Consider the following 20,875-nt stretch of genomic DNA (forward strand, 5'->3'; position numbering starts at 1 on the left):
CAGGCCATTTTTAGGAGCACATCACTGCATATGGTTTAATTCCATTTAGACAGAGATGATGGCCTAAAAGAACTGGGAGTTGAAAATTCCGTGGTGGAAACCCACTGATTAGGATAGGGATCCCTTTAATGTGTGCAGCGTTTTTTTGTGCATATGCTGGTTGCATGGAGAATTAGTGAATCAACCAAAACTTCCTAGTCGCTGAGCTATATTTTCCCAGGGTTGTCAAGAATTGTCAAGCCCTAAGTTAGGAGCATAGCATATTGGTGCCAAAATCAGATTTAATCAGCATTTCTAACATCTTGATTTATTCTTATTCCTTCCTACATGCTGCAAGAGGGTACTTACGTACCAAAATTTGTAGTAGAGGGTGATATATTTATTTTGGAGAATGTGCCTTGATATTTCAACTAAAGAAAATAAATGTATTATTGAGGTATTTTATTGCAGGCAAATCAGTACTCAATTCCACATAAGTCAGAATCAGTTTATACAGTCTTATCACTCACTGAGCTTATTTCAGTGATGAAGAATATAAATTGCTGAACATATCCTCTTCTGAAATGCTGTTAGTTGCAAATGGGTTGCAATACCAGCACTATTTTTTAATTTTAGAAGTTATTAAAATTTCTTAGCATATAGTGAAAACTGAGAAAAGCTACATACTTTACAAAAAGGTTTTTGGAGATCTTGGATTCTGTTTGTGACACAGAACTTAATGTATTTGGATCTCCCAGTGCTGGGCACATAGTAGGTATTCAATACATATTTGTTGAAATAAATTTATTCAAGTATATTTTTATGAAGCCATCACATTGTATACCTTAAATATATATAATTTTTGTCAATTATACCTCAATAAACCTGAAAAACAATGTTAAGAAATAAATTTATTCAAAATGTAAAACTTTATTACTTGCAATAAAAATAACATGAAGCAAGGAAATGCATTCAGTGACTTCAGATAAGCGAAATTAGTCTGGAAATACCATCATTTACAATCAAGGTTATCTTTTGGACAAGACGTAAGGACCTAGTATAATTTAGGGGAATCCATCATTCCCAAAATAAGGTTTTCATCTGTTCGCAGATTCCTGAAATGTCTTCATCTGGGAAAGCATGGCTGACATTGGTTCAGTTTCTTGATTTATTAGCTATTTGACCTTGGACAAGTCTGTTTCTTTGTTTGTAATGAGGATAATAATAGTTCCTCTACAAGTTTTTGTGAAATTAAATGAGATAATGTTTATAAAATGTTTGATCCATAGTATTCAACAAAACATAATTTTATTAATATAATACTATGTCCTTCCATTTAATCCTTAGAGTAACCATTTAAAATGCAAATACTGCTTGCATCAGATGTACTTAGTCTATTTCAAAGTTTAAATGATAACAGATTTTGTTCCCATATTTCAATTGGAGAAAAGGGATTAACTGAACAAATGGTCATTTAACACTTGAAATATCAAAAATTGAAAAGGCTAAGAAAAACCATACCCTGAGACTAGGGAAGGCAATACTAAACTCTGCCATTCTTCAAATGGTTGAAGCCCCCTCCACTCCCACCCCAAAAAGAAAAGAGTTTTAGCCAAAAGAACAGGTGTTAACAGCAATGCTTGCACTCATTTATAGAGATTTTGAAAAATCAAATTGAATTTTACTATAAAGATCTTGATTCCCAGGGGATCCAGTAATTCATCTGCACATTTTACAATAAGACAAAGGATGGCATATAAACTCATAGTGCTTCAAGTTGTTAAATACATGAACAGTTTGCAGTGGATTTAAATATAGTTCTTAAAAACTATTTTGATACACTCTTTAGTAGGTAACTCGAGGTGGATCTAGACTTAAAGTCTTAAAGCTTTTAGGATCCAACTACCTATTTTATAATAGAACTCCATGTTCGTGATTTACCATAACACAAATGGCCTTTTGACTCTCAGAACCTTGTTCTTGTCACTCTGCTGCCTTCCTGCCTTTGAAATTTGGCTTTGAAATTTTCATTTCATTTCTTTCTAAAGGAAACTTTTGTAAATTGTTAGAGGTTTTTTTAAAAAAATATTTTGTCCCATTAGAGTCTTCAAATGGATTTTAAAATTGAACACACTTGGGATGGTTTTCCAGTGAAGCATGAGCCAGTGTTTGTCAGGCTGAATCCAGGTGATAGAGGAGTGATGATGGAAGTTAGCGCTCCATTTTTCAATGATCCTCCAGCCCCACTAGGAGAACCAGGAAAGCCTTTCAATGAACTGTGGGATTATGAAGGTAAGTGGAAGTACTGTATTTTATTGCAGACATAAGTCTTTTTATAATAACCTCTCATAGAACTATTATTTTATCTTGCTGTAAGGAAGTGAGTGCTTCTGAGCAACTGACATGTGCAGTTTCTGATATTTCCTACCAATCTCGCACTCTTGACTTTTTCACGTTACCTATGTGACTTCGACTATATAACTAGAACAGTGAAAAATGGCAATTACAAATCCAGATTTTTAAATTGCTGCTATATTTCCTTCCTTTACTTCTGTTACCTATTCTAAGAAGAGTTCAGCATTTGTTTTGTTTTTAAGTATCTTCACATTGCCACTTTAACCTTATAAACCTTCTTTATGGAAGCTTTGGGATGTTTCACTTATTATGAAAACACCATTAACTTAAACATGAAATGTAGTTTTTATTTTATACTGGCAAGTAATCTCACACATTAAGTGAGGGCTAAAAGACCGGCCATGAAATTCCAGTTTCAGGTTTGCTGTATGATCACCTTCTAATGAATCCTAATTAAGCTACCAAACTTATCTTTCTTAAATAATCTTTATGATGCCATTTCCTAGATTACAAATCATTACTGTCCCTAAGATAAGGTTCAAACCCTTCCCATAAGCTTCCAGGGTACTCCTGAATCAAGCTATCAAATTAAACGAAAAGTTCTTGACTTCCAAAAGGCTGATAGTCTCATTCGTGCATATTCTCACTCATGTACCTTTTCTCATTCTAGTCCCCCTGCCTCTAATGCACATCGTTCAAGGTCCAATTCAGGTTTCATTTCTTCAGAGAAACCTTCGATGACTCTTCTAGTCCATACTAACATCTACTTTCTCTATACCATCTGTATAGTATGGATTTTGTCAGTGTTAATCTATCATATGTTAAACATACGTTGTCTTTTATTGTTATAGAACTTGTATATACCAGCTTCCTGTTGGTGTACACACTAATGTGAGTTATCTACTGGAGGTACTATAGACACCAAACTCAACAAGCCCTAAACTCAACTCATCCACTTCTCTCATAAGCTTGCTTCTTTCACTAATTGCCCAATCTCAATCAGTAGCACTATAATACATCGAATCACCAAATGTAGAAATGTGAGATCTTTCCAAGATATCCTTCTCTCTCACTCTCCATATTTGGATTTATTTGTTAAGTCCTGTCAGTTTCACCTCCTAAATGTTTCTCTCATTTATTATCTCTTCTTCATCCTACCATCCTTGCCATAGGTAAAAGAGTTTAAAAGGAACAATAAGACTGAGTTGTTGATGGGGCTATATCTATATCTTAGATATTTTATTATTATAAAAATAACACATGGAAAACTAGAAACAACCTAAATGTCTATCAATAAAGAATTATGTGAATAAATCATAACATTCTATAGAAGAATACTATGCAGTAATTAAAAAGAATTAGGTATCTATATGTTGTACAGTTGTGTGTGTGTGTGTGTGTGTGAAAAAAGCAAGTTGTAATCAGAAAATGATTCCATATATATTTTTTTAATCTATGCAGGTAAAATAGATTATGGAAGGACAGAAGAAGTCTGATAGGTTTTAGAGCAAAGTGGGAAGAAAAGGACTTTGACTTTTTACTTACGTATATGTTTATGTTCTTTTAATAATTTAAAAGAAACGTGTCACTTTTATAATTATACAGTTTTTAAACTAAACATGCTCAGAAAATTTCAGGAAATTATAAAGAAAAATCACTCACCTGTATTTCACCTGTCAGAGATAACCAACCATAACATTCTTGTGCCTGTTTTGCAGGCGTCTAGGCACAGGCATATGTGCACATTTTTGTTTCATGTGCATTTGGTTATTGCTCTGCAGCCTACTTACCAAATATCATGGATATCTTCCTATATCAAAAAATATTTAACTGCATATTTTATTTTAATGACTGCATTATATTCTATTACATGGAATACACAGATTCCATAATTCAACAGGTCTCCTATATAATAGGATATTTATTTATATAACAGGAGATAACAATTTAGACCATTTCTTTTTGAGTAATGTTGTACTTTGATGAATAGCATCTTACTTCTTTTTCAGTTGTGTGATTATTTCCTTAGGATAAATTCCTAGAAGAAGATAACTAGCTCAGAGTCTGTGTGATATGTTCATTTCTTTACAACCTCACCAGCACTAGGCTTCAGTAATATTTTTATTTTATGGCAATCTGATATGGGGAAAAAAATGATGATTTATTTTCTATGTATTTTTTTCTTCCAGGCAATGTCTATTTATTTTATTTTCCCCTTTTCCTAGTGGTGATATAGCTTTAATTAAAAATAATGCATTAATTCAGTTTATATTCTAAAGGTATAAACAAATTATTTATTGTTGAAGCAAAATTAAGTTTCTCAATATGTCATATCTCTGTTTTCAAAAGTTGTGGAAGCATTTTTCTTGAATGACATAACTGAACAGTATTTAGAAGTTGAACTTTGTCCGTAAGTATAAAATATTTCTTCTAACTCACTACTACATATTTTGAACACATTATTTTCTAATTATAAATCATATGGATATAGTAAAAGCTCACTAATTCTAGTCAACTAGTCAGAATGCTAATTTGAATTAATCTGAATTATATATAATTCCTTATTTTCAAGTAAATGTATAATGTAGAATATATAAGGTTTTGAAAATATTATGTTGATACTATTTTCAATTCACTAATGTAGTTGGTTTTCTAATAAATTTGAAGGTTTTTTTGCAAAATTAAAAAGTATTATAAAACTCTTTCATTATTTACTCTGTAAATTTGCATTATTATATATTAGCTATTTAGAAATAAAGGGAGGCATATTCATTATTTACTCTGTAAATTTGCATTATTATATATTAGCTATTTAGAAATAAAGGGAGGCATATAGGTATAACGAATTGAACTACTTTATGAAAATGTTTCTTTTAGGGGATTCTTTTAATAACTAGATTAAACTTTAATTTTATATATTACATAATTATGTATTCATGTATTCCTTCCTTTATTCATCATTCATTTACTGAGTGTATACTATGTCACTTTATGTTCAGTGCCAAGGATAAAAACTAAATCACACATGGCTTTTCCTAGACTTATGAAAAATATTAACCTTGGACTCTCTTTGCACAAATTTAACCGGTCCTTGGGAACTCTCTACCTGGTTGGCAGTTTTTTTCCTGTAAATGTCAAAAAGTAAATTTATACCTACCTGTTATCTAAATTATAAGAAATTTTAAGTTAATATTTAGTAATGAAATATTTCTTTATATTTCCATTACTCATTTAAAATGACATTTAAATGCTTCTCAGCATCTGTTATCTAGTAGCCTTTGTCCTTTTGTAGACTGAGCAGAGTCCCAAACAATTGATTTCAGTGAGATTTTTGATATCATTTTCTTTTCCCTTATTTTGATTTCTTGGTAATGCTAGTGTGGAAAATATAGCTGTTCACAATTATATTTTTCAGAAGAGTAATTATATATCTTTGTTACCCTTCAACTAACATGCCAAAATCTTTTATTGAAAAATATGATTAATTCTCATAAACTGTAATGTGAGGTAAGAAAATTTCACCATACACGTGAGGAAGCTAAGGCAAATAGGTTTATAACTTGTCTAGAAGATAGTCAAGAACTTGGATCTGCTAGAATTCTAAAGTTACATCCTTAGTTTAAATTTTTAGATGATAATATCAGTTTATTTTTATAAAGTGATGACTTAGCATAAGATACATCAGATAATTATCTTTTGCTGGGAAATTATTCAATAACCATAATGTATAAAATTAATAAATTCTATAAGTTTGTTTTTAGATACATTAGGACAGTTAATAATCAAGAATCATGGTTTTGCTTCAGGAAATCAACTCCTGTGACAGTTAACCTCTAGGAAAGCAACTTAAATATGTTTGTTTGAATTTTTAAGAACTTTTATTGTTCTTAGGATATTCTTAAGGTTGCATAATAATAAAAAGAAGCAGAGAACTTTTAAATGGAAAAGAATACTTGTTTTCTGTTAGACTAGTTTCTTGAAGGAAATCCTTCCTGAAAAGCTCCCAACAGACCATCTGTGTCAAAATGTTTAGGTATAGTCTTTTCCAGAGACCGTAAATTTGCTTCATGTAACTATTTGAAATCCTTTGATTCTTACTGACATGGATAATCCCAATTATGCTCTCTTATTAGAATTTTCTTTTGGGAGTATGTTGTGCTTCTCCTTGAAGACGTGACATCAGTGTCAGAACTAATGGTTGAAAGCAGGAAAACACAGCAGGCAGATAGGTCGAGGACAGTTGTATGAGAAAATAGTTACAAATTAAAGTCTTCAACCTGTTAAGTAGTTTTAGACAATGTATATTTTTATATTCCATCTTCCTAATGAGCTTCAAGACAGTTTTCTTATAGAAATAACCTTTAATATGTTTGTTGGATTTTGACCTGGAAATTGGTGCCAGCTTCCCTTTGGGATACTTTCATTTTTGAAACGAGTTTTATTATGAACTCCAGATACCCCACCCCTTTTGCATACTTTGTACCATCTAACCAATTGAAGTATTTCATATAGTTTCCTATTTAAAGAATATAAAAAGGAGTCTAAACATGTGTAGCTTTATGCATTTGACGGCAACTGCCTGGAAAGTGTTAAACTCAAAGAAGCCATTTTTAAGTAACTGAACACACTGGCTGTCCCTGTAATTATCCAATATTCATATTGCATCTTTTAATTATTTGGAAATTTAGTTACAAGCACACACATGGCAGATATGAAGGATAGTGAAGAAAATAATGTTTGTTTCAAACACTCATGAAGAATTTTAATTTTGACAGCCATGGACAGCATTTGGTGCTTTTACTCTCTGGAAAAAGAAATGTGTGGAAAGTAAGTAAATAAAAATATGAGACAAAATCCTTAAGTGTATAAGATATATATATATTTTTTAATGTTAATATATACATATTTAAATGTTAATATAAGTATGAATTTACCTTATGTGTTTCACATGTTGTTTCTGTAGCAAGAACTTGATCTATCATTCAAAACGTCCAGAGGAGAGACAAAATGGGAAGGTAGAGCTTATCTTCCTTGGAGTTATTTTCCACCAAATGTGACAAAATTCAATTCATTTGCAATTCATGGATCAAAAGATAAAAGAAGCTATGAAGCTCTTTACCCTGTACTTCCACATGAGCTGCAGCAAGGACAAAAACCTGATTTGTAAGTAGAGAATAAATGAAAATATGTCCCAACTATAAGAGTTTTTAAAAATTAATTCTTGGTAGAGTAGTAGTAACATTTTTTGGTCAAAGAAGACACGTGTAAAAGCACCAAGTAGAGTCCTATGTTTCCTGATGGTCTTCAGTGAGTATTTGGCAGACTGACTTTGGACAAACATAGTCTGTCTCACTGCTGTCAGTAGAGCACTTAGATTTCCATGGCAGTGTGAGAAAAGTCTTGCTTAGTGAGTATTGCTACAACTGGCATAGAAGTGTGGTTGTAAGTTTATTTATGATCCCTTTCAGAGCTAAATGGCCAGAGGCATCTGTGTTTCCTGGTGTGAGCAAAGGGTTAATAAATCCTTTCCCCTGCTGCTTGAGAATCTGACATTAAGTCAGCTCTCTAGTTCTCTTCTCCTGGTAACCTCATAAGGATAAAAATGTCAGCTATATTTCTAGGCAGCATAGATGGAGACAGCACAGCTTTGGGATTTCCCTTTAACAGGAATGTTCTCTGTGGGGACCCTGGAAGCTATACCTAGGGAGTTATTGCAAGAAATACTGTCTCCTGTTGGACAGCGGGCATACAAGCCAGGAGATCTCCTATGCTTTCCCATTTTGAGTCTGATCTCTTTGCACCTGAAGCTGTCACTTAAGGAGCATGTAACCCTGGCCAGCCTTATGAATGTTTCACGGACCGCTGCAAACACTACCAGCTCAGGGAGGAAAGCCAGCTACTGTCCTGGGGCAAGCTGAGATTCCCGCGCTATAGAGTGCACTCAAGTGGCCAACATAGTCTGTGGGTCTGCGTGTTTAGAAAAGCCTAACAGAGACATCCTAGTGGGCTTTGCACTGTGGTACACATATTTTGCTGCCTTTTCACCCTTGGAAAGCGCTGCATTGTTCTCCTTCTCCCTTGCCCTTCCTGTCGTGCTCTTACTCCGCTGTACTTGACTTTTTATCTCTTCTAGCATATTCCTTTTTTCTGCCAGATGCATTTTTCCCTTTTCCCCTTGCTTTTCTAGGAAAAACCTCTTTCTCCCTTTCTTTCTCTTATCCTTCACTGTTGTTTTCTTAACTGCTTAATCTGGATTGACTAAAACTGGCTCAGCCTGGTCAGATGGGCAGAGTAGGACAGGAATCTAGATGTAACTCACCCAGGGCTCTCATATCAAGATGGCATGTTTCTCTGGCTCTTCACAAGCTAATGTATTCCTGTATTCAGGCTTCCTATGTATAGGTTATCAGAGGCTTACTCTAGGTAAAAGTATGATTATGCCATTGGCTAGGGCAGAGTGATTTCCTACAGAGCTGAGTTCCATTGCAGCACGTTAGCTAACCTTTCTCTCCTCATTAAACCACAATAGAAAGCTTCCTAATGGTTAAATGGTTTTCCTAGAAAGAAAAGAACTAGAATTTACCCTCTTTTACATAAACCTGCCTTGCTTTGGCAAAGGAGTCTGTTCTTTAATCTGTTGAGCTGAAACTTTTAAAAAAACAGTTATTTACATAACTGATATAAATCGTCAAAGTTTGAATATGAAAACATCTGTAAGAGTATAATATGATTTGTTTAAGGCTAGATGGAATGAGTCAGGTTTTCAGGGTTGGTTTTTATTTCTCCCTTCAGCTGTGAGGGAGCTATCTGCAGAACTGAAAGGAGAGTGCTTTGAGATATGGGTGAATATTTTCAGAGTTGAATGATTGCTAGAGTGAGAAAATTGTACATGTAGAATACATCTTACCTTTGATATTCTTAAAATGGAATGTCCTATAACAGATATAACAAAATAAATAGCCCTTCAGGACAGCTTGTTCACAAATGCATAATTCATTTCAATTCCAACTATCTTTTTCTTTGCATTTAGCCATCATCTGGAATACTTCAAGCCTTTCAATTTTAACACACTGCTTGGAGAAGAGTGGAAACAACCAGAGTCAGACCTGTGGCTAATAGAGAAACCTGATGTGTAGGAGTATAGTAGATGACCATATCAATCATTTCTTCTCTATACCTTTTAAGGTAAACTAATAATAAGTATGATCTCTTTCAAGATACCATGAACACATTTCAACAATAAATATTTCATAGAGGTCAGTGAAAGTATATAGTATCTCTGTGGCAAATTGTGTATGAATTAACAAGAAAGTAGAAAGTTCATGTATGATTTTATCTATAAAGTGAAAATGTTTCTTGGAGTCACTTAGCCCAGGAGCCATCATGCCAAGGGGTTCTACCATCTGCCTTGCAGCACCATCACCCCAAATATCCCGGACTCTGTCAACCACAATCAGTATTTCTCTTCCCACTCCACTAAACCTCAGCCAGCTTACAACTGAACATCTTATTTGCAAATTTTTGAACTCCATAGTAATGTATAATAATTCTTTACTCAGACTCCTCTGTCCATTTTTGAAATGAATAGAAAACAATGACATATTTCAGTTGAACAGGAGATGCATATCTGTTACGGCATTATTAAAATACATGTGCTATTTAATTAGCTGTATTTCCTGTCTTATGACTACTTTTCTTCTGTGGCAGAAAATGGAATGAAGTAGTCTTGAATTCGGGCAACAGATTCTGCTTTCATTTACAAATAAATGACATTTTCTTAATGCTGTTAAATAAGATGTCAAAATGTCTTCATTTTATTTTATAAACATCAAACACTCCTGGTCCATAATTTTCAAATTTTGTGTTATAATTCATAGCTTGAAGCCATCTAGTAGATTATCTATGAACTTCTCCACCAAATCTGGTCCTTTACCACCATTCTTAACTCAGAGATAAGCAGTCTTGCAGAAGAAGAACCTTTATTACTCGTACAGATACCTAGTTGCCTACCCAGTGATATACTTTTTCCTCTTCTTCTTTGCTAACTGTTTTATATAACTTGAATTTTTAGGGGATTTTCTCAAAAACTACATTTACTCATATTCCTTTGCAGGTAGAAATGACACTGTAGAACAGTTTAGGTCAATGAGATTTAAGTATACAGTGTTAGATGGGCCTGCAAGAAAAGATGCCTCGTAGATGAAGGACTCTGCTGCCATGTACCTTTTGTCCTTTGCCTTCCCTCTTCCTTTTTCCTGAATTATAGAATTGATACCCGAGGTAACATGCTTGCTCCATTGTGTTAATGAGGAGACAACCCAAAAATAGCTCAGTAGCAAGACAAAGGAGCCTGAGTTCCAAACAGCACAATAGAGTAACATGTCATATCTGGACTGCTACCTACAGATTTCTTTATAAAGAGAAAATATAAACTGCCTAATTTGTTTCCACAAATCGATCTATAGATTCAATGCAATCCCATTTTAAAAAACCCAGAAGGCTTTTTTTTTGGTAAAAATTGACATGTTGATTCAAATTTTATATGGAAATGCAAAGGACCTGAAATAGCCAAAACAATTTTGAAAAAGTACAAAGTTGGAGGACTTATACTACCTGACTTTAAGACTTATTGAGCTTCAATAATGAAGAAAATATGACCTTGCATAGATTTAGACAAATATATCAATGGAATAGAATAGAGAAACCAGAAAAAGAACTACATATAGTCAATTGATTTTTGACAAAGAGAAAGGGTAGTCTTTTCAACAAATTGTGTTGGAATAACTGGAAAAACATGAAAAGAAATTAACTTACAACTTATAGGAAAATTAACCTAAATGTGACTGGTGAAATGAAAAAAGTTCTAGAAAAACTCTTCACATTCAAGGGTAGACAAAGATTTTTTTCAAATAGGACATAAAAAGCACTAACTAAAAGAGAAAAAAAATGAGAAATTGGACTTCATCAAAATTTAAAATTTCTGTTTGTCAGAAGCTTCCATTCAAGAAAGCAAAGAGGCAGTCCAGCAATTCCACCCCTGGATATCTATATCTGAAAAAAAATGAAAACACTAATTCAAAAACATACATGCACCCCAGTGTTCATAGCAGCATTATTTACAGTTGCCAAGATATGGAAGCAGCCTAAGTGTCCATCAACAGATGAATGGATAAAGAAGATGTGGTACATATATACAGTTGAATACTACTCAGCCTTAAAAAAAAGGAAATTTTGCCATTTGAAATGACATGAATGGACTTGGAGGGCATTATGCTTAGTGAAATACATCAGAGAAAGACAAATACTGTATGATATCACTTATATGTGGAATCTAAAAAATAAAACAAACTAGTGAACACACTCTAAGTCCCCTACATACGAACGAGTTCTGTTCCGAGAGTGTGTTCATAAGTCCAATTTGTTCATAAATCCAACAAAGTTAGCTTAGGTACCCAACTAACACAATTGGCTATATAGTACTGTACTGTAATAGGTTTATAATACTTTTCACACAAATAATACATAAACAAAAAGAGAACATTTTTAATCTTACAGTACAGTACCTTGAAAAGTACAGTAGTACAGTACAACAGCTGGCATACAGGGGCTGGCATCAAGTAAACAGGCAAGAAGAGTTACTGACTGGAGGAGGGAGAGGAGGTGGGAGATGGTAGAGCTGAAGGATCATCAGCAATAGGAGACGGAGGGCAAGCTGCAATTTCACTCACACCTGACGTTGATGGCACAGGTTCTGCTTCCTTGCCGGATTCAATTCTATTTACCCTCTTGAAAAAATGATCCAGTGATGTCTGGGTAGTAGCTCTTTTTATCTCACCATAGATGACATGGTAGCACTGGACTGCATTCTGAATGGCTGCTGCAACCTTCATGTACCGTTCTACATTTGGTTCCTGTGCCTCAAAAAATAACAGTGCCTCCTCAAATAAAGAAAATCCCCTTGCCATGTCCTGCATCGTGAACCTCTTCGGTTCTTCAGTTACTTCTTCCTCTGTCTGTCTTCGTCCTTTCTCTGGGCACGTTTGCATCTTTGAAAGTTTGCAACTTGAAGATTCGTATGTAGGTGACTTACTGTGTAACAAAAAATGAACAGACTTACAGATACAGAGAACAAACTAGTGGTTACCAGTGGGGAGAGGAAAGGGGGAGGATCAAGTTAGGGGTAGGAGATTAAGAGGTACAAACTACTATGTATTAAATAAATAAGTTAAAAGGATATATTCAACACAGGGAATATAGCCAATATTTTACAACAATAAATTGTGAATTACTATGTTGTACACCTGAAACTTACGTAATATTGTATATCAACTATACCTCAATTTAAAAAAAAGAATTAGAAAAAAAAGATAGTGAAGAGGCAAGTCACAGATTGGGATAAAATATTTAAAATAGATATATCTGATAAAGGACTCTTCCCAGAATACATAAAGGACACCTACAAATCAGTAATAAAAGGACAAGCCAATTAAAGAGCAAAAGACCTGAACAGACACTTCACAGAGGAAAATATATAAAAGGGCAATAAGTAGAAAGTATAGAAGGGTTCTCAACTTCCCTTATCACCAAGGAAATGCAAATTAAAACCACAACAGGATACCGCTAAATAACCAAAATTAAAAATTCACATGATGGCTAAAATTGGAAATGACTGACAATACCAAGCGTTAATGAGAATGTGGAGTACCTGCATCACAGGTTCAGATGTAAATGATAACTTTATAATATGGGGGCAAAGTAAAGCACAAATATCCTAGATACAATCAAAACCATAGAAAAGATTGAATTTGGATGTTGCACTTTGTGAGCTATCTGAAACCTACTATGTATCTTCTTTTTATCTGTTTAGATGTTTTGAAAACATCTCTTGACTTTCTTTTCTCTAGATAAGAAATATTTTCCTTCTTCCAATACCAAGCAAGCAAAAACACATTATGTAAACATTTTCTTTGGAAAGGAACATGCAGTTCAGGGAAAATTTATCCATTAGTAAGAGACAAACAATGCACCCTATAGAAACTTAGTGTTTGAGAGTGGGTGTTTGTAATAGCTGTTTCAAATTTGTTTTTCCACTTTAGGACCATGAAAGAATATCATTTCTTTGTTTAAGATATGCATAAATGCATTTCCTTGCTGTGTTGTGAATTGTTCACTATAGTTATCAGGCAGATCCTCTCTTCTCGCCACATAACTAGATTACACAGTGCATGTATTTATTCAGGTGCTTTCTCGTGCGTTTTCTCAGCTCCAGTAGACTGTTAAGTCACAGTCCAGAGGGAAATATACTTTTTATTTTTAGCCCCCAAATACTGCTTTTTCAACCTTAAAAAAATTTTTGCCACAGAAAAAATAAGTCTCTTCCTTTTCTTCCTTCTTTTTAAAATGTTAGGCTTTGAGGGCAGAAGATAGTGAATATATTGATAATTAATTAATCTGATATTTAAAAAGAGAGAGGATGCAAGTGGTGGAGCAATTACAGTAAGCCCTCAACACCTGTGCTCATGCCTCAGAGCCCGAGGCTCATCTCCTCGTGCCCTTTTAAGTTTCCGTAGGAGTTTAACATTGCTGTATTTTGGCACTTACCCCCACTGTGCATTAGGAAGCTCTCCTGACCCACCTCCCATCCTCTCAGCCTAACATCTTACTCCAGCAGCCAGCTGGACTCAGGGAACTGACAGCATCCTGTCTCATGGCTTGTCTGCTGCCTCAGCTTGTGCTGGCTAAAAGTATATTTAGCCAGTCTCGCGCATAAACTACCTTGGATGTGAGAGGGAGCTAACACCTCATGGGACAACGCTTTTTTTTTTTTTTTTTTAATTTTTATTGGCATATAGTTGCTTTACAATGTTGTGTTAGTTTCTACTGTCCAGCAAAGTGAATCAGCTGTACGTATCCATATGTCCCCTCTTTTTTGGATTTCCTTCCCATTTAGGTCACCACAGAGCATTGAGTAGAGTTCCCTGTGCTCTACAGTAGGTTCTCATTAGTTATCTATTTTATACATGGTATCAATAGTGTATATATGTCAATCCCAGTCTCCCAATTCATCCCACCCCACCCTCCCATTCCCCCTTGGTATCCATACGTTTGTTCTCTACATCTGTGTCTCTATTTCTGCTTTGTAAATAAGATCGTCCAAACCAAGTTTTGTGGATTCCACATATATGCGTTAATATACAATATTTGTTTTTCCAAGAAGGATGGGAGTAGGTGGATAAATACTCCTCTCTTTCATCCCTCGGGTTCACAATTCGGAGGTCGATTCCACACAGCTCTAAAGAAGACACCTAAAAGGATCACACTCCAGTTGCTCACAGCAGTGACCAAATCAAAACACAACTTATACCGCCTTTCCCTCATTTCCCGTTTTACTCTTCCTAGTTCTTTACTGCTGTCTGGAATTACTTTACCAAAATCAACCTATATGCAAGCCCTTGCCCCATGTCCGCTTTACGGGGAACCCAGGCTAAGTCAGTTGTTACCTAAAGTGGCCCTCAGAAGTAGCCCGTCAGGATGGGAATCAAGAACTGTATCACTCATGGGGCGTTCAGTGATAGGGACCCCATAGGTGGTGTTGATGACCCTGGTGTAACATCAGTTACTAAGACTTTCACCAGTGGTAGACTGGCTTGAGGACCAGGTGTAGGTCAAACATCAGTGTGAGAGATAGCACTTGGCATAGAAGCAGTGGAAACAATAGGGACTGTGGAGTTAACTGCTTTTTTTTTTTTTAAACAATTCGGACGTTGAAATAATTTCATTTGCTCTTTCTCCACTAATAAAAAGTAACAATTTGGAGGGGATTCTGAGAAGATGGTGGCGTGGGAAGCACCAGGAATGTGTCTACCCACCTAGACAACAATTGCACCCGCAGAACTGTCTGATGTAATTGCTTTGGAACTCTGGAGTCTGTTGAAGGTGGAGTTGACTGCTTTCTGATAAAGGCTTTGGAAGCCTTGAAAAATGAAAATAGCCAACTACAAACTAAAGGCACTTTGTGAGCATCAGAACGATGTACATCGACATTTGAATTAGCCAAATTTCCAGCAGCTGGAAGGCAGAAAGTGTGGAAAGTTGAGTTCAGGATTTAGTGGTAAGGGTAGCTATACTGCAAAGGAGACTGAATGCTCGGCTTTGACTCCTGTGTTGAAATTAGGGGCCTCATAAGGAAAGAGTGGGACCCTGAGACCTGGAATGAGGACATTTGTATGGATGAACCTATTCTGGCATATCTTGAGCCCCAGATTTCCCTTCACCCTCTGGGCTGGCAGAAGCAGCTCCTTTACCCTCATCAGAGGCAATCATCCTCAGCTTGCCTAGACATTCCCCCCAAAACCTCACCTGAGGCGGATCCTCAGAAATAGCACTTGCCAAAACATGCTATTTCCTCACCAGACTGAAAATGAGGGTCAGATTGCAGCACAGCTCAAGGGGCAACAGCAGTAATAAGTACTGTGAAGAAGTACATGGGAAGAAGTACTGCGTTCACCGAAAGGTTATAGGACCTGGAACCAGGGAAGCACATGTTGGAGTGGATCTAGTTATTCTGCTAGAGAAGGCAGTATATATGGCTGGAAAGGGGAAAAATTTATTGGCACGGGATGTTAAACTTGGGGCTTAACATCTTGACAAGGCTAGTTCGGGGAAAATACAAGATAAGTCTAGAGCATCTTCTAGTGCCAGAAAGTAAGGAAGCACTAAAAAAGGAAAATAAATAACTAAATCAGTGGGCACGACCCATTTTCTGATCACTTCTTGTCCTAATTTTTCTCTATAAGAAAAAAATTTATAAAATTGACTATTATAACCGTTTATTATTACCAACAATTATTTTTCATGTAAGGAATAGTGAAAAGATTATCACTAGAGCTAGGATGACACATGTATGAAGAATATAAGAAACTAGAAGTTATAAATCTATGAAAAGTGAGGAGTCTCTGTACAAATTTTACCTTATAATTTCATGATAAATAGTACTTAAAATATTATTTTCCATACAGTGTGATCCATAAATTTTATGCCTGATGTTTATAAATCTAATATGTAATTTAAAGGAGAAATAGTAGAAAATATTGTCAAATGATATACACTTGACCATTTGTATGAAAATTACAGTAATATGTAATAACATAATTGGCTATTGAGAGAGCTTTAGTGTTTTTCTGTTAATTTTTTACTTTATACTAAAAAACTCACAGAGAATGCATAGTTTAGTAAAAACTAATTTTCTTCTGACAGCCTATCACCTGAAATATCCATTAAGTAGTATATCTGATTCAATAGTACACTGAAAACCCATGTTTCTAATAATGCCCTAAGGCACTGTAGTGCCTGGAGTACATCTTTTGAAGAGATAGCTTTGCAGACATAGAAAACCAAACTATAAATGGAAGCATTCGAAGCAGTAAAAAATGTGCTAAATACAAATGTATGTTTTTGAATGAGCTTTGAAAAAATAGTCTGAAGAAAAAAGATAATACCACAAGTAGTAAGCTTTGGTATATACCGTAGAAACACCAAGTGTCCTGTATTCCTGCAATAGTCCTGGCTTTTCTCCTAACTGCCTGATTTTGTGCAAATCTTTTCATTAAAATTTCTAATACTTATTATTTTTCAGGAACCATATATTTAATTTTGACAGCAACCTCAAAGAGTCATATATCTTGAGGTCCAAGAGGGAGGGGATATATGTATATGTATAGCTGATTCACTTCGTTGTACAGCAGAAACTAGCACAACATTGTAAAACAACTATACCCCAGTAAAAATAATAATAATAAAGTTAAGGAAACTGAGAGCTTCAGAGATTAAACATATTCCCCAAGATCATACAGCTAAGGAGCAGTAGATTTGAACCCAGGAAGTTTGGTTCTGGAGACCGGGCACTTGTCAACTTTACTACAGCCTCTATGAGTCTTAACTACTCATCTGTAATATAAAGCTACAGAACTAAGTTCTTTTCCTCCCTGATTCTATAAATAAAATTAACATAGAAGAAAAAAGAGGTTGATAAGCCCTTCACTTTTTTGTGGTACACTTGCAGAGAAGATGGGTATTCAAGTTGCTCCTTTTTAATAATCCACTTATTAAGAGAAACACATTTTTCCCCCCAGGCTCCTCTAGGGTACAATTTATGGCAGCAGTGCAATGTCACACCTGCAAATTGTCACTGCAGCAGGTATACTTTGGTAGTAGACTAGTGGCTAATCTGAATGCAGATCTCTTAGGATTTATCCTGAGTAGGGAATGAGTCACAGTGTAGTGGAATATCAGAGAGGAAGAAAACCCAGGCTGCCTCTATACTAAATGCTTTTACTAACCTGGATTTTGTCAAAGATCAAAAGACAAGCTTCAGAAGATATGAAAACTTTGGCAACCAAACCACACGCTTGAGTAACATGCAATAACTATATAGCCTTTTGTCTTTTTAAATTATTTATTTATTTATTTTTGACTGCGTTGGGTCTTCGTTGCTTGTGCGGGCTTTCTCTAGTTGTGGCGAGTGGGGGCTACTCTTCGTTGTGGTGTGCAGGCTTCTCATTGCAGTGGCTTCTCTTGTTGAGGAGCACGGGCTCTAAGCGCACAGGCTCTAGGCACGCGGGCTTCAGTAGCCATGGCTAGAGCGCAGGCTCGGTAGTTGTGGCGCACGGGCTTAGTTGCTCCGTGGCATGTGGGATCTTCCTGGACCAGAGCTCGAACCTGTGTGCCCTGCATTGGCAGGCGGATTCTTAACCACTGCACCACCAGGGAAGCCCTATAATACCCTTTTATCTCCATGTATCAGAAACTGAAGAAATTTAGCAGTAATTTATTCTAAATGATCTTATAGTCTACTTGTGCAGAAAACCTAAAAGTTGTGAGTATCTGCTTTCCTGTCCTTAATATTTTGCTGTTTGCAACAGTGACGATGCATCTGTTTTCCTTTCTGAGAAAATGATCATCTGTCAAAAATAATGCAGTAAATTAATTTATATCAGTGACTTTTCAAATTGCAGGTTGCAAACCCTTAGGGAGTAGACTATGGAATCTATATAGTGGATTGTAACCCATAAATAATTAAGTAGAGTTGAAAATAGAAGAATGAATCATATTTATTAAGTACATATATTGTTTCAAGAGTTTTGTCCTTATTTTGGATCTAGTCACAAAAGTTCAAAATCTATCAATTTAGAGTGTTTACAGAACATAGGCTTTAAACACTCTGGTTGTTCACAATATTTTCCTCTGGGTAACTATTTAATATCTAAAAGATTCTCAGCGATTAGTGACTGAAGAAGATTTGGAGGGGAATCCCAAACTCAAATGTGTCTCTGATGCAGCTTAAAAACTAAGGAAAGAAGTATGGCCTTCTACTTTATTCCTCAATTTTATTTATAAGTTTAAAAAGATAGATACATAGATACATAGATAGGTACATAGAGAGATAGATAGGTAGGATTTACAGAGTTATAGAGCCTCAAATTTTAAATATATTCATTGGAGGTGGTCCCTTTCCACAATATGTAGCTCTTTTTCTAATCTATAAATTCAGATGCTTTGGGTTGTAAGTACAAGTAAGCTCAACTCAAGCTACCTTAAACAGTAAAAGGAGATATGGCATACTTCTGGTAGTTTGATGTAGAGGTTGACACTCTCACAGTGTCATCGGGTTTCTAGCTCTATTTATATATGGTTTTCTTGCTCTGCCATCTTTTAGGTCATCTTCATTCAAAGACATCTGTCCTTTTTGTATATGAAATGACTGTGGGTATTACAGGTATCACAGTTACAAACCACAAAATCCAACACGAGAAAATACTCAATGATTTATGGCACTATTCTAGATATTTTCCTCATTTTATGAAAATTACAGAGTTTTTTGCAGTCTGGATTTTGATAATTGTATTCCCATGCTCCCATCTGTCTCCTGTATTGTCTGTGAATTACATCTAGAAGCTTGGTTACATCCAGGTTCAATTGTTGGTAAGAATATTTCATAGATGGTATTATAGTATTCTTCTGTCAGGAGAAGCATAATGCCTGGTTGTCTCCATTTCGTGATGTTAGAAGCCATTGATGAACATTGCCGAAATCCATGAGTGATATCCCAGTTTTGCTTTTACTTCCATATTTTATAGCTGTTGAATTATCTCAATTCAACTATTTGGATACCAAGAAGAACTGTTTTTACAAGATAAATGCTTGATTCTTTTCTTTGATTTAGCTGTTTTCTGAATACTTGGTCCTCTAGCAGTCTCCAAAGATGACCAATGAGATTTTTTAAATTATCTTTCTGAACTCATGGATTAAAAATACTTTATGTGTATTAATTCACTGCAGTTTCCTCATTGATGTTCAATGTGTTCCATCTTTGGCCAGTGGAGTCTCTTTAAGTTGGTTTCTAAGTCTTTTGACATGACCTTTGTCGTCATTAATAGCTTTTTTGCTTTCTGGTATGACAAGATGTTCCAGGTTCATCTTGGACATTGCTTGCTATAGACATAGAGCTAGCCATTTCTCCAGTAAGTCTTGGTTTCTCTTAGTGGCAAATGATATTTAGAGACCACTATTTGGACACTAGGAGTGCTCATTGCTAATGGGTTGGATATATTTTTCTAGTCCTTTTAAAAAATACATCATGGTTTCATATGGATACTTGCTACTTGATCTCATACATTTTATATCTATTTCCCTTCTAACACAACCCAAAGTGGTTTTCAGTGATTTCAACATAATTTCTCATTTGTTTTTTCCCGTAAAATGTACAACAGACTCTGAATAAATTAACAATACAACAATATGATTACTAGAAAGAGTTTAAAGGGTATTTTTGTTTTTGCTGTTCTTTTTAACCTTAGAGTATATCCCAGCAAGGATATACAGCCAAATTCCCATGTTTAAAGCCACTTTAAAGTGGTTTCTATGTATTATGCCACCAAACTCAATACAATTAAGTTCATTGGTTCCATTCCCCTTTCACTTTGGGGGAATTTTTTTTTTTTTTTTTTAAATACTTCTGAGGTTTCAACTTCAAATCTATGAATCAAGATATACTCAGAGAAGTCTGGCCTCTATTCTTGTTCCCTCTAACCCATCACCTCTCCCCCCTTATAGATAACCATTAAAAAATTTATAGTTCACACTTCCATTTTTAATATAAGCAAATATGTATAAATGGTCATATCCTCTCATCTTAGGTATAAATGTTAGCATACTAGAGCTAACAGAAAGGATTCACTGTCAAATAGACTTATAATTAAGGGGTCTTACCCAGATTTACTAATAAATAAAGGTTTCTTTTTCCAGATTTAGTAATGATTTCAAGGATATAAAATCAAAAGGCTCACGCAAATCAAAGAGAAATTTAGTCCATCCTGTGTGGCTATCTTGGTATTTCCTTTCTGCATTGGATACATTCTCTGGCCAGTAATAGATGAGGTCTTTAAACGAGATTTGTGTCTGACCTCACATAGCAAAAGAGGGGTTGTTTAAATTATGAAGCATCTCCATTTTGTATTTAGATTGGCAAAGAGCCTATGTGACA

At 35.1% G+C, this 20,875-nt stretch overlaps 1 protein-coding gene across 7 annotated transcripts in view; it reads left to right on the forward strand.

The window, feature by feature from the left end:
• Nucleotides 1-20,875, forward strand: part of LOC309627645 (UPF0462 protein C4orf33) — a 94,037-nt gene that overhangs the window by 7,732 nt on the left and 65,430 nt on the right. For 3 of the 7 annotated variants that reach the window (XR_014243884.1, XR_014243885.1, XR_014243886.1), the window contains exons 2-7: nt 2,082-2,271; nt 4,684-4,744; nt 7,110-7,161; nt 7,298-7,497; nt 9,365-9,519; nt 12,175-12,407. Coding sequence is in view for 1 of the 7 variants with exons in the window: in XM_082389792.1 (XP_082245918.1) it covers nt 2,091-2,271; nt 4,684-4,744; nt 7,110-7,161; nt 7,298-7,497; nt 9,365-9,470 (600 nt within the window). In the remaining 6 variants the exon portion in view is untranslated. Of the gene's footprint in view, nt 1-2,081; nt 2,272-4,683; nt 4,745-7,109; nt 7,162-7,297; nt 7,498-9,364; nt 10,129-12,174; nt 12,408-20,875 lie in introns of those variants that run through there. The other 4 variants (XR_014243887.1, XR_014243888.1, XR_014243889.1 and 1 more) reach the window with 2 other exon arrangements.

The sequence above is a fragment of the Balaenoptera borealis genome, assembly GCF_965194805.1.
Source record: "Balaenoptera borealis genome assembly, chromosome: 4".
NCBI lineage: Eukaryota > Metazoa > Chordata > Mammalia > Artiodactyla > Balaenopteridae > Balaenoptera > Balaenoptera borealis.